Source organism: Castanea sativa, chromosome 11 (assembly GCF_040712315.1).
Source record: "Castanea sativa cultivar Marrone di Chiusa Pesio chromosome 11, ASM4071231v1".
NCBI lineage: Eukaryota > Viridiplantae > Streptophyta > Magnoliopsida > Fagales > Fagaceae > Castanea > Castanea sativa.
In genome coordinates, this window is record NC_134023.1 from 61,838,419 (window position 1) to 61,854,852 (window position 16,434).

General features: G+C 34.0%; 1 protein-coding gene and 1 long non-coding RNA gene across 2 annotated transcripts; one reads left to right on the plus strand and one right to left on the minus strand.

The window, feature by feature from the left end:
- The first annotated feature begins 2,849 nt into the window (after window positions 1-2,849).
- Window positions 2,850-5,954, plus strand: LOC142617975 (uncharacterized). Its single transcript, XR_012841123.1, has 4 exons — window positions 2,850-4,099; window positions 4,870-4,933; window positions 5,172-5,526; window positions 5,649-5,954. It is a non-coding gene; the product is annotated as an uncharacterized LOC142617975 (long non-coding RNA).
- A 5,754-nt stretch (window positions 5,955-11,708) lies between these two features.
- Window positions 11,709-15,354, minus strand: LOC142616878 (uncharacterized). The gene is made up of 4 exons (XM_075789634.1): window positions 13,527-15,354; window positions 13,201-13,405; window positions 12,864-13,104; window positions 11,709-11,792 (listed from the first exon to the last, which is right to left on the minus strand). Exons 1-4 carry the CDS (start codon window positions 15,352-15,354, stop codon window positions 11,709-11,711), a joined length of 2,358 nt encoding a protein of 785 aa, XP_075645749.1.
- Window positions 15,355-16,434: the final 1,080 nt, after the last annotated feature.

Sequence of the window (16,434 nt, forward strand, 5' to 3'; positions counted from 1 at the left end):
ATATCACCGAGACATTATATTGCCACAGACATGTTAGAATCCAAACAGAATTGCATGATATATACCTCTTTTGGCATGTGGTCTATCAGCCATATGGGCAACAGCCTCAATCACACTCTTAAGGATTTACCTTTCCCCTCTATGGCAACAGGGAATAATGCGCCATCTAGTACCTCTTTTGCATGTCGTCTATTGGCCCTGCCTAGCCTCACCCACACACTCAAAGATTTACTTCTTCCCCTATGGGAAACAAGGAATGACATGTCACACAGTACCCCTTTTGCATATGGTCTTTTAGCCCTATGGGCAGTAACCTTACCTACACATTCAAGGATTTACCTACGTCATGCAAAGTGGGAGGCTCTAACGTGGCTTGTCGTCACAAAGACGAGTAATCACACATGACAAAGACATCTTCACAAAAACAAGGCAATCACACGTCACATAGACATCGTCACAAAGACTAGGTAATCACCAGTAACATAGCACAATGGCAAACCCACATCAAAAGTTCATAAGTTATATGTATTCAAAAAACATATTTTACTTCCAAGTAGTTTCATAATATAATTCAATTGCCAAGATTTCTACAAAATTCTCAAATTCTTTGAAATCACTCCTTGTCAAAAAGATTTTGTATAACTTCCCAATTAATACAATTTAAGATAAAACATCTTTTAGAATTTCCAAATAACACCATAAATACATGAAATACATTATCAAATGATGAGATCAAAGATGCTTGTCTTTCCATGCCAATAATTCGTGCATTTCTCCATATGCAATGTCAAATATGATGTACTTTCAATATTTCATGCATTTTCTAAAAATAATTGACAAAATAGATCACATAGTATGTTTTAGGAAAACTATGAACAACACTCTAAAATGGGTTTAACCATAAAATACTTAAGTGCAATAATGATTCTTTTAAAAAAATCTCATTAAGAAGCCACTTACCTCAGAAGACCAACTGATTTTACCTCAAACGGGCACTTCGTAATCAACCAATCCAATCACTAGGTCCGTCACCAAGAATCTTGGAACCTAGAAACATTAGGATCAAGCCTATTAAGAATTGGGCCTATCACAAGGTACTATTACACTTAGTTTCATAAATCGAAACGACCCCCTAAAATTAAACCAAAGGCCCTAAAGCCTAGCTTGCCCATTCTAAGAGAAGTACCCCTTTCCCAAACTAGAACCACACAAGCATACAAGAAACTCATAGGGTTATAAACAACCAAAGCATTTTATTTCCCTACTGCAAATAATGTGCATTCATTAGATAAAATAACACACATCACTTTAAAAAATGGAGGTAGCTAGTCTCATGAATTCCTTTTGGTTACTAAATAATAAGATCAAGCCATAATAAAAATTAGGCAAGTGTAATACATACAAAAGAATAGTCATATAAAGAATTATCACAACCACAAACTCAGGCAAATACAATTTCATAACTCATTGAGGTAATTTATCAAACATTTGTCATGCAATAACCACATGCTTACATCCCTTAAACAAAGTTCAAAGTTAACACTACACTCACATCCACACATGCCAAAGCCATTCAAAATGCAAAGAAACACTTCCAAAAATCAACCCCAATGATTGCTCAAGGAACCCAAAGGATCACCATTTGTAAAAAAAAACCCTTAACCATTTAACAAATGAGTCCACCAAAGCAAAACCCATATACTCAATCACGTGTATATCACTCAAGTAGCTTAGATTAAAAAGAAATCTTACAACAACATGAAAAGCTACCAAAATAGTTAAGAGTTTTACCTTTAAAATTTAAGATAATGGAGGTTGCTATGAAGTTTTCCTGTAAATCCCACCGAAAAGTAATGGTGGAGGAAGTGGTGGTGTGATGCACCAGTAAGAGAGTGAGAGAGATAGAGGGATGTGTGTGTATTTATGTGTTAGTGTGAAAGAAAAAGAAAGAAGGGAGAGCCCTTAACCAAGGTTTTTAGACTCGGACCATTCATTGAACCTTAAAAGAAAGAGGTTCAAGATTTTTGAGGTTGGACCGATGTCGAACCGTGATGACGTCATAATTAATTTAATAATTATTTTAAATATAGATAAATATAATAAATTAATATAAATAAAAAAAACTAACTAAAATAATTTAAATAAATATAAAGACCATTATTCAAATGTATTTTTTATATCATAACTTTCTTTACGATGTTTCAAAAATCAATGGAATAATATTATTAATTGTTAAAAAAAATAATAATAATAATAAAAAAATTATTAGTTTACATTATACTATCAAGATAAAATAAATTTATATTATAAACAAAATGAATGTCTACAACATTATATATTTTATGCAAATATGTATAATATTGTACACTTTTTTATAAATTTATGTAATATTATACATATTTAATTTATAATATAAATCCTAATTTACAATAACATGAATGGTTGTTGAGAAGAACAGTACATGAATTTAATATACGAATACGTGGGTTTGTAGTACCAACAAATCATGCAATTAAATATTTAAATGTCCTATAAAAAGTGCAATTAAATGAAAATTTTTTAAAAGAAAGTGAATGGTTGAAAATTTGAAATGTGGCCACGTGTCCAACTTTTTCATGGGGAAGGGGTTGTGTCTGCCATATTGGTAGGCAGCTTTATTGGAAAAGAAAAAAAATCTTAGACTTAGATTTCTTTTGGTTTTGGGCACCAGGGACAGAAGAAGAAAGGAAACGCCAAAGAAGCAAAAGAAGAAAAAGCGCAGAAGAAGTGAAGAACGGAGAAGAAGAAAAAATTGGAAAACACAGAAGGGGTAAAGATAAGACAAAGTTCAACAGAGAAAATGGCACCATGCTCATTCTTTTTTCTTATTTTTTCCAGTTTTGGCCTGACCCGTGAGACTTGGCCACGGTTCTACAACTCAGGCGGTTCAACCGCGGTTCGAACAGTTTATTGTGTTTGTTGTGTACAGCGGGTTTTGAAGTTAAAAGAACCGTCTCAAGAAACGGTTCAAGGTTTTTCCGGTCGGAACGTACGGTCCGGTCCGGTTTCAAAACCTTGCCCTTAATTAGTCGGCCAAGAGGGAGATATATTTACAAAATTTGTGTGGTTCAGACTTGAGAGGAGGTAGGTCACATGTGGGCTTCTAAAAATCTGATTAAATGATTCGATACATTTATTGGTTTATTATTTATTTGAAATAATTTTTTTATGAACTATAAAACCATGATTGTTATTTATTCTCATTTTCTTTTGCAAGAAGAGGTATTATTGTGGTCCATTGCAGAATAAGCCTATTCGTTATTTAGGGATGAAACAATGATTGTGGCAGACAAAGTATAGACAATTATTTAACTTGGCACCCATACAAGTTGACAGCCTTCACAAAATATAGTTTAGGTGGAACTTTTTAACTTGGCATCCTAGGAATTTTAAACAATTAATAGAAAATTCTAACTTTTATTTTTGGTTACTACTGAATTAAGCATTTTCTTGACTATCAATAATCCTTGGTTTTTTGGTGAATGTTATGGATTTATCAGCGCACTAACTGCAATTGTTGTTCAACTTTTAAAATGTTCATGGGATTGGCATCAGGAGGTAGGGATGGCTATATTTCTGGGAGCGAACTCCAGGCAAATCTTGTACTCTTGGATATAAGTTATGCCTTGGAATGAAAGACAATTCTGAATCCACTTTGATTTTTAATATTTTCTTTACTTTTCTTTCTTAATTTATTTTCAAGGGGTGCTTCACTATTCTACATGATCTTCAAACAACAATATGCTGTAAATAGCCGTGTTAGATTTCAGTTTGTGATTTTGAAAATTATTACCTTGCTTTTAAATTCGAGGGTAACTGTAGCCAACCTACCCATCTCCCTCCACACGGACCGCACCCAATGTTTACTATTAAGTATTTTAACTTCATCTTCCCATCAATATTTCTGCAAGTAACTGCACCACCTCATCCTTCTTTCAATATTTCTACACAGAAGTTTCCTAAGCTTCTGTATTTGCTGAAGCTGCAAGTTGGCCCTGAGGGCTTGTGTTTACTTTTTTCCAGACAAGACTCCCAAGAGCAATGGCAAGAATGGCCACAGGTGGTCCTCATTTTTATCATTGAAATTTAATTAAAAGAAAATTTCATTAAAGCCAGTCGAGTATGAATCATGATCTTGAAATGTCTACAGCTTGATTATTTTCTATGTGAAATATCAAGGGACTTTCCTGCAATTATGTAGTTGTTCCTATTGCACATAGGTGTTGATATCCATTTATATTTTGTTTGCTTGGTGAGAGAAGTGAGGTTAGGAAATTCAGGAGAAAAAGTATTGTTAAAGGAGTATTAATAGTGGCAGCACTCCAAAGCTAACCCGGTACTCCATCTGTCACTGCTCTTCCAATTTGATATATATATATATATATATATATATATATATATATATATATATATATTTTTTTTTTTTGGATTTAATTAAATAGTCAAGGCCAAGATGGGAGTTGTTATGAACCATAGGGATTGTGCATTTATAATATCTTTGGTAGATCCTGATAAAAGTTCTCTCAGAAACTTTGAGGCTTTTGACTATGATTTTCATAATGATCATGTAGGGCTTTTCTCCATGATCTATTTATTTAATACAGTTTTGAGTTTAGCAACTGACATGGTGGTTCAAAGGGGAGTAGTTGGAAGAATTAATTAGCTAATACTCTAAATGTAATAGAGATATAAATCTATCTAGGTGCTCCATGACCAAAATATACATATTTTTTCATTTTGTATTGAATATTTCATAGATCTACTCATTTGTATTCTCTTTATTTTTGCCTATGGCCATTGACCTCAGCGTTTATTGTTGATATACTGCAGAACTGTGGGCAGATTCTGATCCAAGTTTCCTCAACAATTTGGGGCTTTGGACAATGATCTTATTGTTAGGTACTCCAACTCGCTTCTTCTTCTTCTTTTTTCAACAATGAGAATCATGAACACCATCTCCGATGAGGGAATTTTAGCCAAAGTAGCTTAAAATCTTAGCCTCTATATTGAAAAGCAAATATTTTATTTATTGATTCACAGCATACAAAACATTAATATAAACTTCTATGGAAGAAATTGGCTCTGCTAGCTAAGTTACTAATGTCAATCTCTTATAATCTTAAAACATCCAGATTTGATCTTAGCATGACTCATTACTCCAGTGCCACCTAAGGCTCGAACAAGTCCATTACCAACACAGTGTGATCCAAATACTCGATGTAAATACCATATGCAAGGAAAGGGACATTGGACTTATGATGCTATTACCTTAAACATAAGATTCAGGACCTCATCGACAAGGATCTCTGGAGTCTGTATGTTAGCCCCATTAGTTGTCTGGAGAGAGAGGATGCAATACCACTTACACATTACCAGAGACAATGACATGATCGATATTGAGAGCTATGGCCAGCTAACCCTATCTCCAATAGCTTCTGACATTCACAAAATTGTAGGCTTGCCACACTAATTGAATGCTACAGTCAGGTATATATTCTACCCAATCCAGTATAGTATGCTTTGATTGTTGTCATGTATTTAACAATTGCTTCACATTTCTTTAATTCTTGTATTCTTCTTAGTTGTGGATGCTTTCTCTGGTTTTGCAGACCCACTACGTGCATGGAGTATATTGCTATTGCACAACCAAGTTGTTTATCAAATACAAAATTTCATTTTCCAGCCAGGTACATGCCAAAAGGACAAGGATCAGAATCAATTTTCTTTTTTGTTGGTACTCGTGAATTATATTCCTGACCATCACCTATCCTTTTAATTCTTTCTGTACAATACATTGTCAAGGCCAAGATCAAAATCCATTCTGAAGGGATTATGGAACTAAATGGCATTAGCTCATATACTTTAAACCATTGAGTTGATAGTCATTATTATAGAAATAGAGAAGAATTTGAGTACATCCTTTGTTGCTAGAAAAATTTACTAGCCATTTATGGGATATTATACTCCATTGGATCTAATCCTCTCTTGTTGATTACAATAATTTATGAATTAAAAAATCCATCATCCAGGGTGTATTTATCACAAGCAAAAACTAATGCATTCCATTTACCATGTAGGGAAGGAAAATTTGTATATTTCATATGCCTAGTTTTAAATCCAATTTGATCTCCAAATGCAACAATCTCACAATGATGGGCTTGCAAAGACAATTTGACACTTTTAAATTGGTGGTGGACGTGAAGATGTGAAGTCATCCCCTGAGGACAGTGCTATTTTTGGTTGCTCTCTTCCACTCCGGATGGCTTAAAAGTCTCAGCACTCTTTATGTCATTACTGTGCTCACCAGCAAAAGCTTCCCAATTCCCTTTTGTACATCAAGAATTTTATATTGAGACAATGGTTCTTGAAATATAGAAAGATGTAAATCTTGCTACTTGCACAAAATTGCTTAAGCCTTGTTCCTTGAAGGATCAAAGTCAGTCTTGAGGCTCTCCCATATCAGTACCAGACTAGTAGGTTTTCCCGCCCAACAAGAAGGTGCTCTGTGGTTGTCAGCTTTGTTCAATTAATTTATGTTTCTTGGTATAAGATTCTGACTTCCAACCAATAATTATTTTTAAAATATTTGCAAACTCTTTCACAGGTTTCCAACACAAAATGTGCAACACATTTGCGACTTCTAACAACAGTAGACCAGGCAATTGCTCGACATGATCCAATTAACTGGCCTTGTTTGATATGGCTTCTTCCAAAAATATCCCTTAATTTGTTTTCTCTTCTTGTACTCTCCAGTGCTATCATGTATTTAGCTTATTTCTAGTACTACTTAAGTTCCATGTGTTACGGATTCTATATTATGCTCACACAAGATGATTGGCAGTCGTCTTGTCAGTTAGCTTCATGGGCTGCTTTTAGTTTTTATTAAAGCATAAGAAAGCCTAATGTTTCCTTTGAAATTAATACGAGTTGAAGATTTAAAAATACTATGCGGTTTGAAGGCATAGCTATTGGGAAGTGCCAATTTTCTTAGCGATCTGAATTTCAATAGTACGCGTTTTAGAGATCATAATGAGATCAAATTACTTTATTTACAAAAATAGATACAATAATGGAGTATTATCAAGTTTGAGTTATCTAATTTATGTTGCAAGATGTTGCATGTGAGATATTTGGGTCTTTCTTCTCAAATATAAGTAGTCTTTTTGAAGGAACCTCAAAATCTCTAGCTGTAAGAATTTTGAACTATTTTTCTCCCATCTTTAGATTTAGACAAAGCTACTAATATTTTTTATTTGAAAAAAATTTTGTTTTGCAGTGCATGAAAGTTGTCCCCAACTAGAAACTTTTATTTTTATTCTTTTAAAAAAAGTAAAATTGGAATATAGAAGATTTTGTTTCACATTGGGGGGGGGGCAACAAACTCCTTCATCTAAATTCTTGTAGATTTTGCTGTGGTTTGCCATCACTTTGGTAGCTCCCTATCTCCAAGACCTCTCAGTTCTTATTATCCTCACGAAGATGGGTAATTGTTGTTACCTACACACTCTTGCACACAATTGAATATAGTGACTTTCAATGAAAATTTTGCTTCTGTATGTTTGTGTGCAAGAATTTGTGTGTAATAAACACCACTCAAAGATACTAATCTTGTCCCTATTTCTTCCTTTATTGGGTCGTGTATTTCACATATTTTAATGGGCTTTTCCTTAACGAACAATGGGGTTCCATTGATCTAACTAAAAGACCTTTGTATATTACTCATTCCTAGACTTGGCCCAAGTTCTTGAACAGTTCAGCCTATCAATACTATTTAATGATGTATCACATATTAATTCTTTGGAGTGTGAGAATGTATTAATTCTTTGGGGCTAAAACATAAAGAGCTCTAAAAATTCTAAAATATAATATAAATGGGCTCATAGTTATGTCCGAATAAGAAAAAAAAAAAAGGAAGACAAGTTTGTTCTAAAAGTGGGCTCTAAGTGGACCTAAAGCCCAAACGCGGTTTCTAAAAAAAACTTGACCCAGATTGAATTTACTTTCCTATGCTAACCCAAGGAAATACCGTTTTGAGTAACACCAAGTCCAACCAAGCAATAGAATCGTCATTATCCCACAACAATATTTTAAAAATACAGTATCTCATGCTTTAGCTAAGTTAGTTAACTTTGTTAATAGTAGTGCACTTATGTTTGTTGTAATATCTCTTCGAATTTGTTTGGTATACTTGGAGGAAAAACTCTTTATTTGCTTTATTGAATGAAATTTTAGATTTATATATATTTTTTAAAAGGTTTGATGAGGTTATAAGGACCATGACCATCCAATATTGAGAACTTATTTGATCAACTTAATACCCGGTTGGATGAACTTATTTTCATATTTTATTTTGTTTACTTTTTAAGTACAATATTTTTTAAAAATTGCCTTGTAGAAACTAGAATTTGACCTTCAGCCCAACGAAAATGGATGGTGATCCAACAAGCCCAAAATAATATATTTTTATTAGAGAGTAAATTTTACAGGTAGAATACTCGGTAGATCAAGTATGGGTCACAATGGATTGGATTCGTGCTAGAAAGATAAGAAAACACAATTTGAAGGGAATAACACTCCTCGGTCAAGTCCGAGGATGAAGTCTTCTTATATTTACTCAAGTTTTATCTAAGTATAAGGTGTTCTTTCTTTTTCTCTCAGATTACATACCCCATTTTCACGAGGGCCATTTCCTTATATGGTCCTATTCTGTTCAATCCCAACCCTCCACTTGTTGATCATGTGGGCGATCTTTTGGATGCTTGTCCCATCAGAAACCTCCTAGAAGTTTTGTGAGTAACTATGAACTAAGATATCCTTATTCAAGGGTCATTTCTACATAAATGTTGCTAGTTGGTTAGATGCAGAACATTTAATATAGTGGTAGCAGCCTTCTTCTCAGATATTTCTTAGTTTACTGTAGACTTTTTTATCTGAAACTTATCCTCAGAAGTATAGTTGCCTCTTGCTTGATATTCTCTAGGCGACCTGGCTCCAACCTTTCACAACGCTTCCCGAGGAAGTTTGGATCCTCGGGAGATACCATTTGTTCGATATTACTTGTCCTTGTCCTCGACCCATTGACTCACACACTTATCTTACTGTTCAACCATCCTTGGGCTCCCTTATATTCTCGGGCATAGCCAACGACCCAATACTCCTACTCAGCTCATTTATCCCCACATGCGTATAATCATATTTTTTCATGATAAACATAATGTATTAAAGGAAACAAATTCATCAAATGCACACAAGATGTTTTTATTAGAAATATTAGAAAGTACTAGTTGAGTTGCAAGACTCTTTGACATAATGAAGGTTGAATTATATAGCTTACAGTTGAATCTGAAAATTAGATACATGAAATTGAATTCTATGGTATTTGGCAATTTTGAATTTTTAGGAAAATTTAAAATGCTACAACATGTATAATTGGAACTTGTATATTTAGGAAAATACATGTCCAAAAGACCGATTTATATTAATAGCTCAAAATAGTATGAATCTTGTGGGAAAAGTAAAATAGCGTTGGCGTTGCCTTTCTCAACATCGGGAAAATTGAATTGGAGGATTGTTCCAAATTTACTGTAGGGAATATTAAGCCCAAAAGTGGTTTGAGGCCCATTAAATATGAATGAGGCAAACATTAATGAAGTATCATTTTCCAAACCATGGGCTTTACATAGTGGCAAATGCAAACTATTAGATCTTTCCCTCAAAAAGATCTCAATATGAAGCCCTTCGAGCTGCTCTTGGAGAGGAGGTAATGAGTGTTAATTTTTTTTTTTATAATTATTTTCTTAGGGTGCTAAAAAAGGAGGTATTGAGTGTGCGTATGACATGGCTTAAAAAAGCAAACTTTTTTTACTATTTAGCTTATTTTTGCTATTATTCATGAGTCTCACTACACCTTTTATACTATTTATGGGTCTCACTGTACTATTTCAGCTATCTTTTAGTTTTATCTACAATATTTTCAGTAAAAAATTTTCAGTTTCATCTAAATAAACTGTTTCCAAACGGACACTGAGCTACAGACAAAGTTTGGCTACAATAGGGATAGGAAGATAACATGTATTTCTATAACGTTCAATTTACATGATAGGGACGCACTCATTTTCTTATTATTGACTGTAACCTTAGGGTACAACTAAATTTGAAGCTAGCCCTTCAAAAATTAAAAAAAATATTTGTAGCAAAAATTTGTCAAAGACATTTTTCAAATTCTTTTGCTCTTACTGGTTGACCAATTCATTGTGATATATTAGGAATTGTCATTTCAAAAATTAAGAAATTTAATTATTTAACCAAACTTTTAACCCATTTAAATATACTATGATGAATTATAATTAATTTTTTTTTAAAGAGTTTCAACCTATGGCGTCCGCTCCTGATGATAGCTCTTTATTATCAGACCAAGACATCAATCAGTTTTTGGTGTAAGCGCGGATTGAACCTCATATCTCTTATACAACCATCAAAGACTTTACTAATTGAGCTAACTGGAACCCACAATTATAATCAATTTCAATTTGCTAAAGATGCGCCCTATTATATATTTTTGGAGCATTTGATTAAAGAACAACAACGGTAAAGTAGACAATGTGAAGCAACATGCCCTCTCAATAAGCAAAAATTTTCTTCTATGCACAAGGATGCATTTTTAGCCTTTTTCTCTTGTGCATTGAACCTAAGGTCCCCCTCTTTAAAAAGAAAAAGGGGAAAAATATATTACTTAGACTAAATCATCATATTCACATTATTCCTCAATAAAATAATTAAATTAAATTAGAGTTCAAAATTTGTAGTCAAATTCTTGAATCCTTAATTTTTTTTTCTAATTTCATATTTTTAAAGTACTTTTCTAGTATTATGAAGTATTCTACTTATTTCCATAGGAGATTTTTAACTTCTAAACTACGTAGACCTTTCTTATTCTAAAACATCTAAACTATTCAAATCAAATGAATATGTTATATCCAAATCCAAAAAAAAAAAAGATAATTAAATCTTTGAGATTAGATCCTATTCGTCTCGTAGATGGGTTTATAGGAGGAGAACGTTGTACTGGTGTGGGCAAAACAAATGGGCTATATACAATGTAAACACCAAAGGATAGCCCACTGTATTAATATTGCGGGTTTTGATCCAACCGATTGAAAAACCAACAATCAGATCCATATTTAAACACTCACAACTCAATCTAGAACCTTTCTTGCCCAACCTAACTGATTTTGAGGAAAAAGAGATAGAGAAGAGAAGCATTTTAAGCCTAGGCCATCCCAAGTATTTTTGAACATTCAACAATATCAAACCCATAATATGAACAGTCCAAAGCACATGAGTCAGTCACTGTTCTTGCTGTTATTGATGTTTTTGTTTTACTAATACATGTCCTTGTCCATGATTAAACTAAATTTGTACTCAATTAAAAAATATAAAAATAAAATAGTTGATCGGAGGTTGATAACAAAGTCCATCAAAACTATTGTAAATTTTGTTAATTTGTTGCTATGTACTTGCCATCACTATGGCAGCGCATTTCTCAAAAGACCTCTCTATTGCTCGACCAACTTATTATCCTTATAAAGACACTAATCTCATCCCCCTCTCTTCTTATGTACAAAGCTTGTGGGATCCCTGAAGTTATGTTACAAAGATATTAATCTCAATTATGCCTTAGTGAGACAATCTCTAACAAGAACCCAAATTTTAGCCATCATGCTAATAGTGACTCTTAATAGCTCTACCAAAACCTGTAACCCATGTCCCATTACTGTCTCTCAAAGTACCATCCTATAAAAAAAGAAAGAAAAAAAAAGAAAAGAAGAAGAAGCAAGTTTCATGAATGTTATTATCAATTTCTTTCCCTTAGAAATGTTGTTACTCCATTGGGTTCATAAAATACCCAAATTCCCATTGAAAAAACAAGATTCCAAGGCCAGGAGAAACATAAACCATGAAAAAAATATTGAGCGACTCTGATTTGATTCAAGAAGTTGGTAGGAAACATCATAGACAGATAGAAACATTCCAATTCAAGACGCAATAGCTTACAAAAACTTACAATCCTTCATCAAACAAATTTAATGGGTCATCAAGTCATTCTTTTAATGGACCATTGAACTCTAGTGATCCAAATAAAGCTCATGATTGGCCCATTTCTTACATTGAGCCCAAGTTCTTCATTAGTCCAATCTATGACTATTTAATGATTTATTAATTCATTTGGAGTGTGATGTGACGAGGTATTTAGTATTCACTCCGTAATGTCTGGGTCCCTAAGCCTGTTTGGTTTGGTAGTAATTTAGAGTTAAAAAGCATTGTTATTAATACCGTTTCGGACCCCGTTTCGGTTTGTCCAGTGGAATGGAATATTTCGGTACCGGCCGATTTCGGTGTACCGTTTTAAGGTGTTTCGGGTTTCTAAAAATTAAATTATATATATTTTTGTAAAACATAAAATTGTCAATTCTAATAAATAAATAACTAAGTTTCAAACAATACAAATCATTTAATCTTAACTCTTAAGTCTTAAATGTCAATAATAACATCTATTTAACATCACACAACAAGAAGATTTACAAGACAATAACTAAACATCAAATAATACAAAATATTTAGTCTTAACTCTTATGTCTTAAACCTCAATACAACATCAAACAATAGGAAGATTTATAACAAGTCATTACTCATTACATAAACCCATAATAATTAATAACTAATAAGCCAATAAAATTTATAACATAATATTAGTCCTCCTCATCATCATCCATGAGAGAAGGATCAAATTCATCATCAAAAGAACTCCCATAAGAACCACCAACACCCATTGGAAGATTTGTCAAGTCATGTTCATTGTTGTCATCATCATCATCGTTATCAACATCAATAGTTTCAAGTTCAGCATCCTCTTCCACATTCACTATGGCTGCTGGTTCATTAAGACAATCCCAATTTACGTCATCTGGATTAAGAAGTGCAGGTTCTTCAGCCACCCAATCTCCCATCAAGTCAATGTTATCCAAGCTTATAGGATCTAATGCATACTTATTCCTTTGAATGTTCCTACCAATGAAATTATTAAACATTAGTAACATTTTATAAATTATAATTATTTGAAAATACATTTCATTTACATATGAGTAACGATGATAAATTTACCTTTGTCGAAGCCTCAAATTATAATGGACAAAGACCAAATCATTTACTCGCTTATGTTCCAATCTATTTCTCTTCTTTGAGTGAACATGTTCAAATGTGCTCCAATTTCTCTCACAACCAGTTGCACTACAACATTGACTAAGCACACGAATGGCAAATGATTGTAAATCAAGAGCTCCAAGGCCAAATTGCTCCCACCATGAAACTACAATAACAAATAAAAATATAAAATAAGCATTGCCCATGTAATCTTACAATAACAAAAATAAAGGATAAATAGACATATTGAAAGCAAATAGAAATACTATTAAATTATTAATGTTTACCTGGATTTAGTCTCTCTCGTTGGCGGATTGCTAGTGATATGCCAAAGTCACCAATTGACTTTTTGTACTCATCAAGTTGTGAACTTATTTTGTCTTGAATGTCAGGATCGGGAACCAACCTCATTAGAGTGCTTAGCAACCCTCTTTGAACTTCATTTTGCCTTTTAAATGAAGGCCTAAAGTAAATTGCAGGGTTAAGAAAGCAACCTGCTGCATGCAAAGGACTATGAAGTTGTTTGTCCCATCTAGCATCAATAACTCTAATATAATGTCCATACAAAGAAACTTTGTTCTTTAACCTTCTTTTTATTTCCTCTTTTGCTTTGTCCATTGCTTCATACAAGTACCCCATAGCAGGTTTCTCATCCCCATCAACAAGACGAAGTACTCTAACTAAAGGCTCACTAACTTTTACTATGTGTGTGCATTGAGACCAAAATGAATAATCTTCTAAAACAATTTTACTAATCTCCTTCCCAACAGCGGTCTTAGCATGGGGGCATGAAAGCCATTTATCACTAGTGAACATTTGTCTAAGCTCTTTTTTGAACCTTAGCATGCTTTGTAGACTTAAGAAGTTAGTGGCAAACCTTGTAATTGCAGGACGACATAACTCTCTTCCATTTGTAAAATCTTGCCTCATCAAGTCTAAAACAACTCCATGGTTGTAAATGAACTTTGTTATCTTTTTTGCCTTCTTAATTGCTTCATCAACAAGAGGGAACCACTTAGGATTAGCAATATTCTCCAACATCAAGTCTATGCAATGAGCTGCACAAGGAGACCAAAATAAAGTACCATACTTCTGCTGCAATTTTTTTCCAGCTTTTTTATAGGCAGAAGCATTATCTGTAATCAATTGCACAATATATTCCATGCCAATTTCTTGAACAACAGAATCAAATATATTGAACAACGTTTCAGCATCCTTTGTAAGGCCTGAAGTGTCAATAGATTTCAAGAACATAGCACCCCTTGGACAATACACCAAAAAATTCATTATTGGTTGCTGTTTTTGATTTGTCCACCCATCAGACATCACTGAACATCCATATACTTTCCAATCATTTTTTATATCTAACAAAAATTCATTAACTTCATGCACAGCATTTCTCAAAAGGGGTCCCCTCAACTCATAAAAAGAAGGCCCCTTAAATCCCGGCCCAATAGAAGCAATGGAATCTATCATAGGTTGATAATAGGGTGATTGAGATGCATAGAAGGGTACATTAGAATGATACCACCATCTTGCCACATTCATTTTTGCATTATCAATCATTGCTTTTGTAGCCAAAGCACTTCTTATAGAGGGTTGAGCACCAGGGGTTGTTCTAGGAGCAAAATAACTTTTAATTTTCTTCTTTTCTCTTATTTGACCCATATCAATGTCAACATCCTTTTCCCTAGATTTTCGTTTACCTAATATTTGAGGGGGACTCTTTTCAACAACCCTAACCTCATCCTCCTCCTCCTCCTCCTCCTCCTCATCAACATCAAATGGATCACCATATGGGTTCCCAATTTCTGACTGAATCCTCTTTTTAGTTTCTTTAGATTTTTTTAATTCTTCAATCAATTGTTTCATTTGAAACCTAATATCAGATGAAACAACTTTACATGATTCAACTTGACCCCTAATCCCAGCAAGATGATACTTAAGTCTAGTAATACCACCCCCTTTGATCAACTTATTACAATGCAAACATATAGTGTTATTTTTTGCGTTAGGCACTGCACGGGCATGAGCCCATGCGGGATCCTCTGATCTTGCAGGGGCAGAGGCCACAGAAGCAGAAGAAGTAGCAGCTGAACTATGATGATCAACCATAGTTTACTGTTCAATAAAATGTAATCAAATTCAATCAAATGCAGTGGCTAAAATTTAATTTAATTTGCATGAAGTGAATGAGCAAACAAATTACATATCTTAAATGAACAAATCACACATCTTAACTTAAGTACACTTAATTGCATATCCAAGAGAAAAAAAAAAAAAAAAAATAGAAGCTCATGACAATCCAAGAGAAAAAAAAAAAAATCCACAACAAATGACTTCAAAAATTTCTTACAAAAATTGCAAATAGGAAAGCAGCATTATTACAATTGCTCAAGATGCTATTCTAAACTAAGAAATAGGAAACACATCTACCTATTTGCAATTTCTCAGATATTCTCCACACTTCTATCAAATGCAAAAAAATTCGAGAGAGTGAGGGTAGAGAAAGAATACCTGCCTGAAGCTGAACTGTTGAGCTTCAATCCGAGAGAGTGAGAGAAAGAGGGAGTCACGAGAGAGTGCGATGAGCAGTGGGCACAGCGGCGGCAGTAAGCACAGCGGCGGCAGTGAGTGAGAGAGGTATTTGAGAGTGAAAGAAAAGAATGGGAGAGAAGAGAGAGCCGAATAACTGTTGAGCTTCAATCCGAGAGAGTGAGAGAAAGAGGGAGTCACGAGAGAGTGTGATGAGCAGTGAGCACAGCGGCGGCAGTGAGTGAGACTGTGAGAGAGGTATTTGAGAGTGAAAGAAAAGAATGGGAGAGAAGAAGAGAGAGCCGAATAGAAAAAAGAATCAGAAGATTAGGTTTTTACTTTTTAGACTTTAGTTAAGTCCAAAACGGCGTCGTTTTGGACTTTTTTTTTTTTTCTTCCCATAGACCAAATCAGGTACCGGCCGAAATTCACATTTCGGCCGGAATTCGCCGAAATTTTCCGGAATGGCCGGAATGGACCGAAACCCACCGAAATTTGGCCCGAGGTGGAACGCTGAGTATCCCGGTACCGGTTTGCATACCGGAACGAAAAATTCCGGCCATTCCGGCCGGAACGGAACGGAATCAATAACTTTGTTAAAAAGTATGGTACAAATTAATAAATAAATAAAAGTATATTTTGAGTATTCATAATGTAAAA

Excerpts from the sequence above, each read along its gene's own strand:
- LOC142616878 (XM_075789634.1), bottom strand. The coding sequence starts at position 15,354 with ATGGTTGATCATCATAGTTCAGCTGCTACTTCTTCTGCTTCTGTGGCC. Across the intron at positions 13,406-13,526 it reads ACGAGAGAGACTAAATCCAG|TTTCATGGTGGGAGCAATTT; the intron begins GTAAACATTAAT and ends TTGTTATTGTAG. Across the intron at positions 11,793-12,863 it reads TGACAAATCTTCCAATGGGT|GTTTTGGTAGAGCTATTAAG; the intron begins GTTGGTGGTTCT and ends CATGGGTTACAG.